Source organism: Bos indicus, chromosome 3, assembly GCF_029378745.1.
Source record: "Bos indicus isolate NIAB-ARS_2022 breed Sahiwal x Tharparkar chromosome 3, NIAB-ARS_B.indTharparkar_mat_pri_1.0, whole genome shotgun sequence".
Taxonomy (NCBI): Eukaryota; Metazoa; Chordata; class Mammalia; order Artiodactyla; family Bovidae; genus Bos; species Bos indicus.
Window position 1 is genome coordinate 51,620,691 of NC_091762.1, and position 16,834 is coordinate 51,637,524.

General features: G+C 38.2%; 1 protein-coding gene, 1 non-coding gene and 1 pseudogene across 9 annotated transcripts in view; all 3 read right to left on the minus strand.

The window, feature by feature from the left end:
- Positions 1-5,856: 5,856 nt before the first annotated feature.
- Positions 5,857-15,286, minus strand: LOC139182195 (small ribosomal subunit protein uS10-like; annotated as a pseudogene).
- Positions 14,960-15,031, minus strand: TRNAE-UUC (transfer RNA glutamic acid (anticodon UUC)). The gene has a single exon. It is a non-coding gene; the product is annotated as a tRNA-Glu (tRNA).
- Positions 15,287-15,437: 151 nt separating the features above from the next.
- BTBD8 (BTB domain containing 8) overlaps positions 15,438-16,834 on the minus strand; it is a 93,674-nt gene continuing 92,277 nt past the window's right edge. For all 8 annotated transcript variants that reach the window (XM_019957063.2, XM_019957062.2, XM_019957061.2 and 5 more), the window contains one exon: positions 15,438-16,299. In XM_019957063.2, coding sequence (XP_019812622.2) covers positions 15,830-16,299 — 470 coding nt within the window. In that variant the 3' untranslated portion in view covers positions 15,438-15,829. The remainder of the gene's footprint in view (positions 16,300-16,834) is intronic.

The following is a 16,834-nucleotide window of genomic DNA, read 5'->3' on the forward strand; positions in this document are numbered from 1 at the left end:
CTAAGAGCAGTCACACTGAGAATATTGTAATTTTTCACGTGCTCACTCCATCATTTCAGAGTAACAGATGATCAAACAGTGGGGTAGGAAAAGTCACTAGAGCAAAACAGCAGTAGGTGAATTGAAATAAGAAATGGCATACATACAAGTGAGTAGGGAACAGGACTAAGAGAAATATACATATTTTGTCTGCTGATAATCACTAAGTCTAAGGACTTTTACTTATGAGTAGACAAAAAAATCAACGTGGAGCCTATGGCAAAATATTTCAGAACGAGGGAAAGGAAATGGCATCATAAAGACTCAGAGGAAAAGCATGATCCAAAAGAAAACTTAAAGAGACGACGTGCATCCTTAGAGTACAAAAAGCCATACTTGTTCTATAAATATGTAACCAAAGTATGAGAAGAAAGAAATAAGCAACAGGCTGCAATGGAAAGTCAATAGAAAGTTATGAATAAAATAAGGGAGGATTGGAATGCTACAAAATGTATGCAACAACAGAATTAAAAACCGCCTTGGCAATAAAGAAAGACTTGATTCTGGGGAGAAGAAGGTGGGATGAACTGAGAAGGCAGCATTGAAACATATACTTTACCATGTGTAAAATAGAGAGCTAATGGGAACTTGCTGTATAACACAGGGACATCAGGCTGGTGCTCTGTGATGACCAAGAGTGGTGGGATGGCAGGGGAGGGAGGCTTCAGAGGTGGGGGACATATGTATACTTATGACTGATTTTCATTGTTGTATGGCATAAATCAACACAACAATGTAAAGCGATTATCCTCCAATTAAAAATTTAAAAAGACTTGATTTTGGTGGAATATTTAATAAATAATGAGGATTATTTGAAATACTCCAGTATGAAGAAAGAAAGGTCAGAGATAGGTGATACACATAAAGGCAAGAAAAGAGAGAGAAGATAATCGGTATTCACGAAAAAGAAACCAAACAAATGGGAGAAAAATCAAATGTCTGATGGGAAGAATGGTTTCCTGATGAGAAAAAAAGCCCATCGATGCAGAGAGGAATAGCAATGTTTTTGCAAAAATAAATGACAGATACCTACATCTAGACATGGCCTGACAACGATTTTTAAATTACAGTGCTATAGAATAAGCAGTTCAGACATCTGAGAAGGAAACAAATTATACCTAGAAAGAACAAAAAATCATGTTAGCTTTGCCCTTCTCTGCTGCCACACCAAGTTAATTACTACATGCTATTTTTTTGTCAACTGAAGGATAAGAAGGACTGACAAGAGGTACTAGACAACTTAAATGAGGATATAAATGCATTGCATAAATGTAATGCAACTCACTTATGCACAACTTCAGATCCTTTCCACTTCTTGTCCCCCAAGGCTCAACACTTGCTCTGCTTCCCAGCCCAAGCAACTCTGTTAAGGGCTCTCACCATTCCCTCAATAATAAATCCTGATTGCTCCAATTGCATTCTGTCTCCTGACAACACCAGCTGGTTCAGCCTTCTCAGGCCAGCTTTGTCATGGGTTCTGTCATACATGCTGCAGTGGGAGCTGTAAGGCCCAGTGGTATCCATGTAGGCATTGGATTCTCCAGTAGCTGCCAGTAGGGGCCCTGTCACAATCCAGAACTGAGGGGTAGTTAGCCCCCACTGAGCATATTTTGAGCAATGGGAGAAAAGATGGGAGTGAGCACATAAATTGTTCACTCTTCTTCCCTGATTGTTCCAAACATCAGAACTTCCCTTAGCCTCTCCAAAGTTGTCCTGTGTAACCAAGAAACCACCCATTTCTGATAAAGCTGAGCACAATTTGCCACCCTCTGTTTGCTTCCTTCTCTGTTTTACTTTTTCCCTCATTATTGCTTGCCTGGGATTGAACCCTCCAACAAAACATTAATTCCCCAAGCTTTTCCTTAGCTTCTGTTTTCTGGGGAGCTGGGCTAAAACAAGTCAAAATACTCTTAAAAGGGAAGATATGTAAAAATTCTGAATGATAATCAGGATCTAAACATTCAAAATATCTCTGTATCAGAGAAAGAAGAAAAGGACATAACAGAGGAGAGTGATGGAGAGAGAGGTGTACTAATTCCTTATCTTAAATAGGGGAAACTAAAGAAGTGGACTTACACATTTGATTCTTGTAAATTGGAGAAATAGAAGTCCAAGAGTGTTTTCGGGAAAATAAGGTTAACTGATTGGAGAATTAAAAATAGAATATTAAGGGGCTTCCCTGATGGTCCAGTGGCTAAGATTCCATACTCCCAATTCGGGGGAGCTGAGTTTGATCACTGGTTGGGTAACTAGATCCCACATGCCACAGCTAAGAGTTTGCATGTTGCAACTAAAGATCTTACATGCTGCAATGAAGACCTGGTGCAACCAAAATAAATAATTAAATGTATTTAAAAAAATAGAATGGTGACTTTTCAAAAACTAGAAAAAAACAAATAAAATCTGATCTTATACAGAAAAAGACAAGAAAACAAGAAGGAACCATAAACCATACTAATCTAAAATAAAATGACAAAAGTAATACATTTAAATCTTATAAATGATGTTTAAGATATTTAAATAAGAATAGAAATATACACTAGCAAAGACTAAAGAGAATTGTAGAGGGGATGATAACCACGTTTGTGAATCTGGACACAAAGGGAATGATAACTAACCTAATAAATTCAAGAAAGCTAAAAACTAGGCCAGCAATGGGGAGAGTCAAAAAGCAACTCAGAAATCCCCAAGGCTTAGGAATTTGTCCCAGAGGTTCTGGTGTACTAGAGGTGTGACAGAAATTCAGAAGAATTTTTTAAAGTCTGTTTAAGAAGCACTTAGAACCTAAGATGCCCTCCTCGCACCCAGGTGACTCTACCTCCCTCGCTTCAGCAGAGCCAGAGGTTCTTTCTCTGGACAGGGTAACGTGAAGGTCTCTGACCAGGACCCTACAGGTAAGCTTGGAAGTGGAGTTTGCTGAAAATAGAAGGATAAGAGAACATTTACACCTGGCAAGTGAGACCCCAGCCCTTCTATAGTCACATCCTAGAATATTCATATCAAAAGTCATTTCCTCCAGGCAGGAGATAGGAAAATTGCTCTATGAGGAGTTGAACCAGGTTGGGTGAAAAGACCTCAAGATGCAGACATTGGTGTTTCACAACAATTGAGCCCCATCACTGACCCTACAGAGAGGCCTGCTGTCAGCAGCAACCCCACTCACTCACACATAGTTTTCAGAAAAGCTTCTGAGTCCCTAAAGTACGAGCAAACAGCCTAGGAACTTCTCTAATGTGAAAAATAGAGGCTCCTCAGCGGCGTTTCCCAGATTCCTCAAGCGCCGCGCTTGAGCCGCCGAGTCGCGGTCCCTGTGGCCGGTCCCTGAGGCCCGCCGTTCTCGTCAACCCCCGACCGAGTCCGGCATCCCCGCGCGCACGTCTGGGCAATCTTTTTAAAAAAAGAAAAAAGAAAAATAGAGACTGAAACAGATATATAGAAAAAAGAAAATTTGGAGAAACTCATTGTGCAGAGAGTAATAGAGATGCAGACATAGAGAATGGACATATGGACACAGTGGGGGAACAGGAGGGTGGAACGAATTTAGAGACTAGCATTGACATATATACACTACCTTGTGTAAAACAGATAGCTAGTGGGGACATGCTAATAAGCACAGGAAACTCAGCTTGGGGCTCTGTGATGACCTAGATGGGTGGAATCGGGGGCAGGGGTGTCAAGAGGGAGGGGATATATGTATACATATAAGTTGATTCACTTCATTGTATAGCAGAAACTAGCACAACATTGTAAAGAAATTATATTCTAGTAAAAAGATAATTTATATCTTCAGATAGGTAGGGAAAATGTTACATCCAAAGATTCAGAACAAAATACTATTAGGAAGAGAAATTTCAAAGAACAAAATAAAAAATATAGTATTATAGCAATAATGAAAAATTAAAAGTTGAATGGAAGGACTGGGAGATAAACAAGGAAATACCTCAAGAAGTAAAGCACAAACATGGAGAGATTAATATGAAGAAAAAGGTATTTAATGTTCTCATGTCTAAAAGTTCCCAAAACACAGAACAGAAAAAACAGAGGAGGAAGAAAGTGTCAACTAATTTAGAAAATATTTCTAGAACTGAAGGATGTGTTTCCAAAGTGAAAAGGCTCACCAAATGCTTAGGACAACAGATGAATATATACCCACATCGAGCACAGGAACATACTATTCTGCAACACTGAGAACAAAGAGAGAATCCTAAACTTCTCCAGACTACTTATAAAGAATCAAGAACTAGAATAGTATCAGACTTCTCAACAAGAGCAACAGTTAAAACTCCAGAGGGGAAAAAAAAAAGCCAAATGGAAGGGAAAGTAATAATATTACTTTCTTTACTGCTAACTTACTTAGCAGTAAGTAGTTTTTTTCATAATTATAATAATGTAAGTTATAAATTCTGATACAATTAAAATTACTATTCCACTATGTTGGGTAATAGGTGTGGGTAAATGAGAACCAAATTCTCATTTTCTGGAGTGAGACAATAAATAATACCTGAAATTTTAAAGTCAATTTGTAACATAACAATTCTGTCATAGTGGGGGTGGGGTAGGGTGGGGGTGGTTCATGTTATTTGTGAAAACAGAAGCAAACAAGTAATAGCTTACCTTCCCTGGTGGCTCAGATGGTAAGGAATCTGGCTGCAATGCAGGAGACCCAGGTTTGATCCCTGGGTCAGGAAAATCCCCTGGAGAAGGAAATGGCAACCCACTCCAGTATTCTTGCTGGAGAATCCCATGGACAGAGGGACCTGGCAGGCTACAGTCCATGGGGTCGCAAAGAATTGGGACATGACTGAGTGACTAAGACACACACAATTGAAAGTGGTTGCTATAGGAAATGGGATTTGGCAAGGTGGGGGAGAGCAGGGGACTGATTGTTTTTTACTAAAATTTGCAGAACTATTTCAATCTTCAAATGCATACATAACTTTGATGAAAATAACTGAAATGAATGGGTTCTTTTCCTAATTCTAAGCTTTTAAACTCATTTGACTTGTTTTGAGTGCATAAAATTTTAATGATAGTATTAAAGACTATCATCTATCTTTTAAAGACAATGAATTGAATTGACTCTATAGATTGCTTTGGGTAGTATACTCATTTTCACTATATTGATTCTTCCAATCCATGAACATGGTATATTTCTCCATCTATTAGTGTCCTCTTTGATTTAGGAGAAGACAATGGCACCCCACTCCAGTACTCTTGCCTGGAAAATCCCATGGACAGAGGAGCCTAGTAGGCCGCAGTCCATGGGGTCACGAAGAGTCGGACACGACTGAGCGACTTCCCTTTCACTTTTCACTTTCATGCATCAGAGAAGGAAATGGCAACCCACTCCAGTGTTGGTTCCAAATTGGGAAAGGCTGTATATTGTCTCCATGCTTATTTAACTTATATGCAGAGTACATCATGAGAAATGCTGGGTTGGATGAAGCACAAGCTGGAATCAAGATTGCCAGGAGAAATATCAATAACCTCAGATATGCAGATGACACCACCCTTATGGCAGAAAGTGAAGAACTACAGAGGCTCTTGATGAAAATGAAAGAGGAGAATGAAAAAGTTGGCTTAAAGCTCAACATTCAGAAAACTAAAACAATGGCTTCTGGCCCCATCACTTCATGCAAATAGATGGGGAAACAGTGGAAATAGTGACAGACTTTATTTTTGGGGGCTCCAAAATCACTGCAGATGGTGAGTGCAGCCATGAAATTAAAAGACGTTTGCTCCTTGGAAGAAAAGTTATGACTAACCTAGACAGCATATTAAAAAGCAGAGACATTACTTTGCCAACAAAGGTCTGTTTAGTCAAAGCTATGGTTTTTCCAGTACTCATGTATGGACATGAGAGTTGGACTATAAAGAAAACTGTGTCAAAGAATTGATGCTTTTGAACTGTGGTGTTGGAGAAGATTCTTGAGAGTCCCTTGGACTGCAAGGAGATCCAACCAGTCAATCCTAAAGGAAATCAGTCCTGAATATTCATTGGAAGGACTGATGTTGAAGCTGAAACTCCAGCACTTTGGTCACCTGATGCGAAGAACTGACTCATTGGAAAAGACCTGATGCTGGGAAAGATTGAAGGCAGGAGGAGAAGGGGATGACAGACAATGAGATGGTTGGATGGCATCACTGACTCGATGGACATGAGTTTGAGCAAGCTCCAGGAGTTGGTGATGGACAGGGAAGCCTGGCATGCTGCAGGTCACAAAGAGCCGGACATGACTGAGCTGAACTTAACTGAACTAACTAGTATGTAATTCCTTGGAAGGAAAGTTATGACCAGCCTAGATAGCCTATTAAAAAGCAGAGATATTACTTTGCCAACAAAGGTCTGTCTAGTCAAGGCTATAGTTTTTCCAGTGGTCATGTATGGATGTGAGAGTTGGACTGTGAAGAAAGCTGAGCTCCGAAGAATTGATGCTTTTGAACTGTGGTGTTGGAGAAGACTCTTGAGAGTCCCTTGGACTGCAAGGAGATCCAACCAGTCCATCCTAAAGACCAGTCCTGGGTGTTTATTGGAAGGACTGATGCTGAGGCTGAAACTCCAATACTTTGGCCACCTCATGCAAAGAGTCGACTCATTGGAAAAGACCCTGATGCTGGGAGGGATTGGGGGCAGGAGGAGAAGGGGACGACAGAGGATGAGATGGCTGGATGGCATCACCGACTCGATGCACATGAGTTTGGTTGAACTCCGGGAGTTGGTGATGGACAGGGAGGCCTGGCGTGCTGCGATTCATGGGGTCACAAAGAGTCAGACATGACTGAGTAACTGAACTGAATATATTATATCATCCCTGTATTTTTATTGACCATCTATTTCTTCTTTTCTTAATTTTTTTATACTTTTAAGCTAGCTTTCTATTGGGCTGTTAGCATTCTTCTGATTGATAAATGAGTTGTATATATATATATATTAAGAAGATAAATCTTTGTCACATCTCTTGTAAATATTCCTAATTTGCTTTCCTACTTTTTTTCTTTATGAAGTTTTTAGGATACAAATTACTTAAAGAAAGAAACTATATATACTTCAACTTTTCACTTAGGGTAAATAGTCAATAAAAATTGATAAAGACACAGTCATATTATTGGTGACTAAAATAAAGGGGACTGAAACATGATAATGAGATGACTTATATTTTCATACACAAATGAAACATCACTCCCACAGATGAGTCAGGTATCTAGTCATATTTTTCCAAAAAAAGCATTTGAGAAAACTCATGTTTTTCCCCTAAGAATTCTTACCTATGTAATATCTTTCTTCAGTTAGCAGTAGTATTACTAACTTTAGGGTCTACTGACTGAATTATTGTTTCTAAGTTGTTAAGTCAACATTATGTCTAAATAAAGTTTAAATTGACCAGTAATTTTTAAGAAAAAAAATTATGGCAAAAGGAGTTGAACAAGGATCTTATAATTTATTTGTTTCTTAAAAATATTTAAAAGCAGTAAATACGGGTGTTAAATCCGTGATGGCAGTAATAGCTGTTCGAAACTGATATGCTGTAAGTAGATCTGTGTGGTAATACAAACTGACTCAGGTATTTGTGCCACACACAACAGCCCAAAATGCTTTCATTTCCTCCTTAGTAGATCTTCTTGTCTCATTGACAATGAAAAATACACCCCACACACTGTTCTTGGATTGATTTTAATGTAATCTGCCCAGAATTTTAGCTTGATTTTCAAAATTAGAAGTGAAATTGAATTGCAAGCAAGGTATCTGATTTGACCAATAATGTAAACTTGTATACTATAATAATACTTGGAATTGTTTTTCTACTTTAATATATTTCAATTGCTCAGTTAAATATAATTAACTCCAATAATTTTTTATGTTGCCTAAGTGTCTAGTTTTCATTTATAGTTCCTAAGTAATTAAAATGTTTAGTGGGTAGTCAGTAATAATAGTCTCAATTATCAAATTTATTACTTATTAATCTACAGTTATTTTCAAAAACTTTTATGGTTCTTTTTCTGATGTTTCTTTGAGTCTTGTTAAACATCTTTTGATCATTTACCAACTATTTGCCCTTTAACTTTTCTTAAAAAGAAAAAATTACCCCTCATTTTATCTTTTGCCCCTTCATTCTGTTTGTGATATCTCGGACATATATTAGTTCTAAAGTTTAAATAACCAAATGAACAATCTTATATCTTATTTATTTGGCTGTGCTGGGAGCATGAGAGATCTATATGCAGGATCTTTAGTCTTGGCCTGTAGGATCTAGTTCCCTGACCAGGCTTTGAACCCAGACCCTCTGCATTGGAAACTCAGTCTTAGCCACTGGACCACAAGGAAAGACCCCATATTTTATGTTTTCTGTTTTGGAGTTCTATGTGTTTTTCTGGGTTTCATGTGCTTTCTTATTGCAAGATTATATTAAAGTGTCATATGTTACATGTTTTATTTTTCTTCTTTTTATTGAAGTATAGTTGATGTATGGGCTTCCCTTGTGACTCAGCTGGTAAAGAATCTGCCTGCAACGAGGGAGACTTGAGTTTGATCCCTGGGGTGGGAAGATCCTCTGGAAAAGGGAAAGGCTACCCACTCCAGTATTCTGGCCTAGAGAATCCCATGGAGTGTATAGGTCATGGGGTTGCAAAGAGTCAGACATGACTGAACAACTTTCACTTTCACTTTTCATAGTTGATGTACAATATTATATAAGTTACAGGTGTACAATACAGTGATTAACAATTTTTAAAGATTATACTCCATTTATAGTCATTATAGAATATTGGCTATATTCCCATGCTGTATAGTGTATCCTTGTAGATTATGGATAACTGATTATTCATTTATTAAAAATGTTGATTTAAGCATTTGCAATGGTGACTTCAGCCTCCATTTCTGATCCAATACTGATGGAAGTTATCTGTTTGACAACCTCGGAAGGACTGTGCAAGTCAATGAGTCACTTGTGGATCCTCATCTGGAAATGATCTCGAGGTCTTAGAACCTTAACTACAAGGGATTTTCCTTGTAGCTATTCTCAGGGTCTTGGTAGGCATCTGAACACATCCCTTCACTTTTGAGATTCTTTTCTTCAGGCCTCTGATCAGGTCAGCACATACCTTCTCCAGAGGCTTCACAGTTGCAGCTGGTAAGGCAGATCCTAATCTGGTGAACAGCCACCTCTGGGTCCACAGGAGTCTTGCAAGTATTTGTAAGAGCCATGGCTGCCCGAACAGCGGTGAGTCAGGAGCAGGAGCGGGTGGCCTTGGGACGCTGTGGCAGCAGCGACCGTGATTTCCTCAAAGAGCCCTTGTAGCTTATTTTATACATAATAGCTTATTTTATACATAATAGCTTGTACTTCTTAATGTTCTACTCCTATCTTGCCCCTCCCCACTCCCCTCTCCCCCCCTGGTAACCACTAGTTAGGTTTCTGAATTTTTAAAGACATATTGCATACCTTGGTTATCTCAACTGCATCTCCAATAAGACGTATTCAAGTTGAAAATTATCTTTTTTCCAACTACAAACCATCAGCCTTCTGTTTTTTACCTATTCAAAATCTGGGATATGAGAAGGGGTCCCCTTCATCCCCTCTTGCAGGTCTTCACACTCAATCTGTAACCACTTCTTGTTCATTGTACAGACATGAGTTTGAGTAAATTCTGGGAGTTGGTAATGGACAGGGAGGCCTGGCATGCTGCGGTCCATGGGGTGGCAAAAAGTTGGACATGACTGAGTGACCGAACCAAACTGAACTCAACTGAACTTGTTCATTCTATCAAAATTCCTCCTAATTATCTCTTAAATCCATCCTCTTATTTCCAACTTGGCCATTTTTTCCTTAGTTTGGGCCTCTTTTTCTCCTTAATTATTCCAATGGGCTTCATCTGGTAAAGAATCCACCTGCAATACAGGAAACCCTGGTTCAATTCCTGGGTTGAGAGGTTCCCCTGGGGAGAACCTGGAGGTTCCCCTCGGGAGTACTGGAGGGCATGGTAACCCACTCCAGTACTCTTGCCTGGACAATCCTCATAGACAGAGGAGCCAGGTGGGCTACAGTTCACTGGGTTGCAAAGAGTCAGACACAACTGAGTGACTAAGCACAGCACAGCATGACTCTTCCTTCCTGCAGTCTCTTCTCTATTTTTCCAAACCAGGTGGCACTAGTGGTAAAGAACCTGTAGGCCAGTACAGGAGAATCTGGAGAAAACGGTTCATTCCCTGTGTGGGGAAGTTGCCCTGGAGGAGAGCATGGAAACCTACTCTAGTATTCTTGCCTGGAAATTCCCATGGACAGACCCCTGACAGGGTCGCAAAGAGTCAGACACGACTGAAGCAATTTAGCGCACACACGTGCAGCTAGAGTAATCTTTAGAAAATAGTTATATGTCTGCCGTTGAGAATAAATTGAAATATTTAATGTCTTTGCCTAATGGCTTTCCCACAGACCTTGGCATGGCTTTCCGGTTCCTCGTGTCTTGGCCTGCCTGTACTTTCCCAGCTTTGCCTTCCACTGCTGTCCCGCAGGCGTCCAGTGCTTTATTTAAACACCTGAAGTTCCTTGAAATGCCCTGCATCAGTTAGTATTCTTTGTGCTTGATCCCACCTCCTCCTGCCTCTTCCTTGATTGCTCCCGATTCATTGATTATTCTCAACCTCTTATTTTCAAAGTGCTAAAATTACTTTTAAAAACAACAGTAACTTCAAGCTACCACTGTCTCTTTTTCAGTTAGGCTCCTTGAAAAGATAAGTTCTACTTCTTTACTTCCTGTTCACCCTTCAACCCACTGTAGTCTAGTTTCTGTACTTGCTACTACTTTAAAGAAAATTGACAAAAACTATCAATAAAGTCCTCATGTCCAAATCCAATGGACTAGTCTCAGTGTGCACCTTGACGTTTCAAACAGCGTTTGGCACTATTAACCACTACAACTTACTTAAACACAAACAAAAACCCTACCTATTCTTCTGTGCCTTGTAGAAAACATGGAAAATATGAGTTAAAAGATAAAAAACAGTAATCACCACTTAATCACAATCACTGTTAACACTTAGTCCCTTCTATGTACTTGTTAGTATACAAAATTGGATATTTTATTTATAAATAAATACTTTGGTTTTTTTCTTGTATTTTTCTCTTGACGTTAAACAGAATTTTTTGAAAGCAATTTTAATCATTGCATAATGTGTTATATAGTTGTATCATAATTTAGCCTTTCTCCTACTGTTGGCATTTAGCTGGTTTTCAGTTTTCACTTATAGATCTCTCTGATAAATATTTTGTAGACAAATTTTGTCTCAAATTCTTATTTCTTAATGGTAGATCCTATGAGGGGAAAGGACTAGGTTAAGGATATGAAGTTATGAACATTCTTAACATAGACTGCCAAACTACTTCCTGGAAAGGTAATTTACACTCCCATTCCAACATTTGGAAGACCCCAAACTTACTAATTCTCTTGCTAACGTTGAATTTGTTTTTACAAATTACTTTTAAAGTCCTTGCCACTTTGATAGGCTAGAGTAGAATCTCAGCCTTGATTTGCCCATCTCCAATGAGTGGTGATTATATATTCACCACTTGTCTCCTCTTATCCTTGGCTCCCTAGTTCTCTTACTTCTGAACACTCCTTTTTGGTCTTCATGTTTTTCTGACACTTCCACAGTATAGTGTCAAGCCTCTTGAATGTCTTACAGGCATCTCAGACTCAGTATGTCCTAGATTAAACTCATCCTCACTCCTGAGCTTGCTTAATTTTTTTTTGGCTAATGATATCATCCACTACCCAGGCACTTCAGTCAGAAACCTGAGTCTTCTAAGATGGTTCCCTCCTCTTGTCCCCAAATCAGTAAGTTTTTCCAACCCACATCTTAAATCTCTCAGATATGTCCACTCCTGTCTCCACAGCTATGGCCCTAGTTGAAGCCTTGGTTATTTTTACAGTCATCACTAGTCTCCTTGCCTTGAATACTGCTTCCACAGTGATCATTCTAAAATGCAAACCCGATCCTCCTGCTACTCTACTCTCTGGACTCTTCCTCCCTTGTATGTTAGCCTATTTTTAGTTTTTAAAGGAAACAGCATTCTGTTTCCCATAGTCTATTTTTAGTTTTTTAAGAAAGCACCATACTGTTTCCTATAGTGGCTGCACCAATTTACATTCCCACCAACAGTGTATGAGGGATCCCTTTTCTCCACACCCTCTTCAGCATTTATTATTTGTACACTTTTTGATAACAGCTATTCTGACTGGTGTGAGGCAATACCTCATTACTGCTGCAAATCATTTAGTACAGGTACTTTTTATTTACAGCGTATGCACTAGTTTTTCTTGAATATGTTTAGTTATATCTGTCAGTTTTTGAATGAGAATGTACCAGATTGCATTCCCACAATATGAGTATATACTGTACTTGCTACTACTTTAAAGAAAATTGACAAAAACTATGAATAAAGTCCTCATGTCCAAATCCAATGGACTAGTCTCAGTGTGCACCTTGACATTTCAAACTCATATACTCATAAAGTATATGAGTTTTGGTTGCTTCTCTCTTGGCAATCTTTATCAGTTCTGTACCAAGAACTCAAATTTTTTTTAAAGTTAGATTTTTTTTGGGGGGGTATGGAGTTTTTGAGTCTTAGGTAAACTATGGATAAAAGCATCTTTTTAAAACATTTCAATATTTTTATTGACTGTAACACACAATCTAAGAAAAAGCAAAGTACTTTCAATAAAAGTGCATCTTCAAGTCAGGTTGCCTGACTTACACTTCCAATAAGATTGTAGCCATCAAGCCCTTTCTTTAAATAAATTCTATAAAGTCATTCACTGAATATTATTTGCCCTAAGAAGCTTTCTCTAATCTTTCCTTCCTGACAATCTGTTCATAGCTTTTCTCTCTGAGCTCTTACAACTCTGACCATACACAATTGTTATCCGCCAAACGACAGTATAATGTGTTAATTCTCTTTTAGTTCCTTCCACTGGGATAGCTCATCTCAGGTAAGGATGCTACATCAGTTTCCTCAGGTGTAAAATGATGAAGAGAACAGCTCTCCTGGGTTCCCTCACCCTGCTGCTCTCTGGCCAGGTGCCCCTTCCCACGGTGTCTCTTGTTTTGGAAAAAAAAAAGGTAAGAACACATATCTCATAGAACTGTTGTGAGAATTAAATGTTAATGCATATTTAAAGCATTTAGTACAGTGTCAGGCTGGTTGAAGCTCAAGTTGGAATCAAAATTGCTGGGAGAAATATCAATAACCTCAGATATGCAGATGACACCACCCTAATGGCAGAAAGTGAAGAGGAACTAAAGAGCCTCTTGATGAAGGTGAAAGAGGAGAGTGAAAAAGCTGGTTTAAAGGTCAACATTCAAAAAACTAAGATCACCGCATCTGGTCCCATCACTTCATGGCAAATAGATGGGAAAAAAATGGAAATAGTGACAGACTTTATTTTCTTGGGCTCCAAAATCACGGCAGACGGTGACTGCAGGCATGGAATTAAAAGACGCTTCTTGGAAGAAAAGCTGTGACAAACCTAGACAGTGTATTAAAAAGCAGAGACATCACTTTGCTGATAAAGGTCTGTATAGTCAAAGCTATGGTTTTTCCAGTAGTCATGTATGGATGTGAGAGTTGGACCATAAAGGTTGAGTGCTGAAGAACTGATGCTTTTGAACTGTGGTGCTAGAGAAGACTCTTGAGAGTCCCTTGGACTAAAAGGAGATCCAACCAGTCAATCCTAAAGGAAATCAGTCCTGAATATTCATTGGAAGGACTGATGCTGAAGGGGAAACTCCAATACTTTGGCCACCTGATACGAACAGCTGACTCACTGGAAGAAGACCCTGATGCTGGGAAAGACTGAAGGCAGGAGTAGAAGGGGACAACAGAGGATGAGATGGTTGGATGGCATCACTGACTCAATGGACATAAACTCTGGGAGACAGTGATGGGCAGGGAAGCCTGGCATGCTGCAGTCCATGGGATCACAAAGAGTTGGACAGGACTGAGTGACTGAACGACAACAAGCATAGTGTCTAACATCTAATAAGTGCTAAGTACATTTCAGCAATTATTTTTCAATATATGTTTCCTGAATGATAAAGAACTAGTCCAGAGTCCCACAGGAAACAGACTGGTAGATATGTTGTTCATAAAAGCCCATGATAAGAAAGCATACTCCTGAAATTACCTAAGGTGTCATACTATACAAATCTCATTCCCTACTATCTATTTGCATGTATGACATGAAAGAAATGAAGTTTCAGTAATAAATTTGTAAACTTCTGAGGTAGTTTATTAAAATAACAGTTTCACATTTGGAGAAAAAGAAAATAACACACTGTCTTGAGAATCTGTGCTGTTTCTGACTCTATCATATACCAAATGAAGTATGTTGTGGAGTAGAAATAACATCAAACTGAAATTAAGGAATATTGGATTCTGGCTCACAAATCAGTGTGGGACCTTGGGCACTTTAAAAATTCCTCTGGGCTTCAGAATCCTCCTTGGGAATTTGAAGGGATTAAACTAACCTCTAAATTCCCATCCAGCTTTTAAGATACAAAGTTCTTATAATACTGTTTTTGACTTTATATGGTTTCCTCTCATTAGAAACTGAACTCAGTTTTGAGGAGCAGGAATCAAACTTTATCTTCACACTTCAGAGCCTAGAACAAATGTGTGTCTTGACTGAATGAATGAGTGCCCCCTGCAGAGCTTCTAGTTAAAAAAAAGCATACCGAATTTATGGTATAACAGGTTAGTAGCTAACATTAACTAATGTGTAAGAATGCCAAATGATTGTATATTTAATAGGTGTTGATATTCACAATAGTTACAGATTATCTCTATTGTTATCATTTGTTGAAAACTTTGTGAATTAATTTATTTTCATTTTTGGCTGCACTGCTTGGCTTATGGGATCTTAGTTCCCTGACCAGGGATTGAATCTGGGCCACAGCATTGAAAGCACGGAGTCCTAACCACTGGACCACCAGGGAATTCCCCCAAAACTTTGTTAAATTACTAAAGGAATTCTAAACCAAAAGATTTTTTTACTTCTGATATATTTTAGAGAAATTATGAGTCAGTTTCAAAGCTTTGAGAGATGCCAATTCTATTATATCCCATCATCCAAAGGAATTACTGTACAGATAAAACTGATGGACAGTTTTCCTACTTCTTTTGAATAACAGCAGATGCCTTTCTCTGGATATATCCCCCAAAAGAGGTACAGGAAATTCTGCTTCTCTTGTTTTAGTAAAAATGTCAATGAAATTTGAGATGCATTTACTTAACAATTTCCTGGATCTAAATGGCTGGAAAAGTGAAGATTTTTCGTAATACTAGCTATCAGCCTAACCACATCAACTTGAGTTTGAACGTCACAGATTAACTCTACATAAATTGACACAAGCATGATAAGTTTTTTTTATTGTTAAATTATTGTTACCATATGCAGAGAAAAAAGGGACTGTTCTACTTGTGCATTCACATTTTAAATTATTGAATGATAAATAAGTAACTGACCAGTTAGGAAAGGAAAACTAAAGCAAGGGTTTCCTTATAGGTCTTCTAAATTCTCCAATAATTATAGAAAACATGCTCAAGATTTTTAGGGGAAAAAACACTTTTTTCTACATATGATATCATATTAATAAACCAACTAAATTGGAAAGACCTCCTCAATAGTAAGGATAGACTAAATCTGGCTAATGCGGTTATCATTTGGATACAATAGAAACATCAAAAAAATAAAGAGGCGGCATATTTTAACATTTTCTGAAGTGTTAACACTCTTAATGCTGAGTTTCCAGTTCCAGAATTGTCCATTCCCCTTGGGGTGAACATTCTTCAGAGGAAAAACTAGCCATGGTAATGCTTGCTGAGGAATCATCAAATGGAGATGTTAGTTCACTCCATCTGCTCAAAGTGTCTACATGTGCTTTACCCTGAGGTTTTGAGCTGTCTCGTGCTAAAAGTAGTGTCTGATTAATTAGATACTGTGCTAAATTTAAGTCTTCAGGAACAGAATTTGTGATATTTAAGTTAGAGTCCTGTTCAGAGAGCAGTTGCTTTAATAGTGTCCAGTCTTGTTTTGCAAAGTGTTGCTCATCTTCAAAATCCATGTCTGTACCTTGTGTTTCTGATTCCATTTTCTGCTCAAATGCTTCTGTTACATCCATCTCATATATTGGAGACAGGGTTTTTGAAGGCCGATGGTCATACATGTAGATTTGTGCCACTGTGTCACAACCATCTATGTCTCCTGAAATAATTCATAATACTACACAATGTAAAAATTGCACATGTTGGTACCCCCTCAGAGTTCTGTAGAACTATTAACACAATATAACAGTTATAGTCCAAAAAAACCCCCACAGAATGGGAAAAATAACATTTATACAAAATTGAGAAGATTTTTGAGGCATTTCTTTTTCTCTGTTTAAAAAAAAAACTTGAAGGTAATGTTTAACAGGAAAATCAACATAAGAAACTAACAATAATTCTCCATAATTTAATGTAAAAGCTTGTGATACAGAAAACAAAAATTATTTAAACATAAACAGAATGCACACATATATCTAATTCACTACAATAGAAACTTAAAGAGAAAAAAGGACATGGTTATTTGATGGTGATGTTTAAGGTAAGTCAGTTTCAAAGGGAGAATCAATACATTTTATCTAAAGACTTCCTTGTACATTGCACATGCAAAGAAGGATGCAAGCAAGGACAAACAAAAAGGTACAACTTTAAGAGCTCCCTGCTCTTGTGATTTTGCTGAACAGGGACTATCGGTA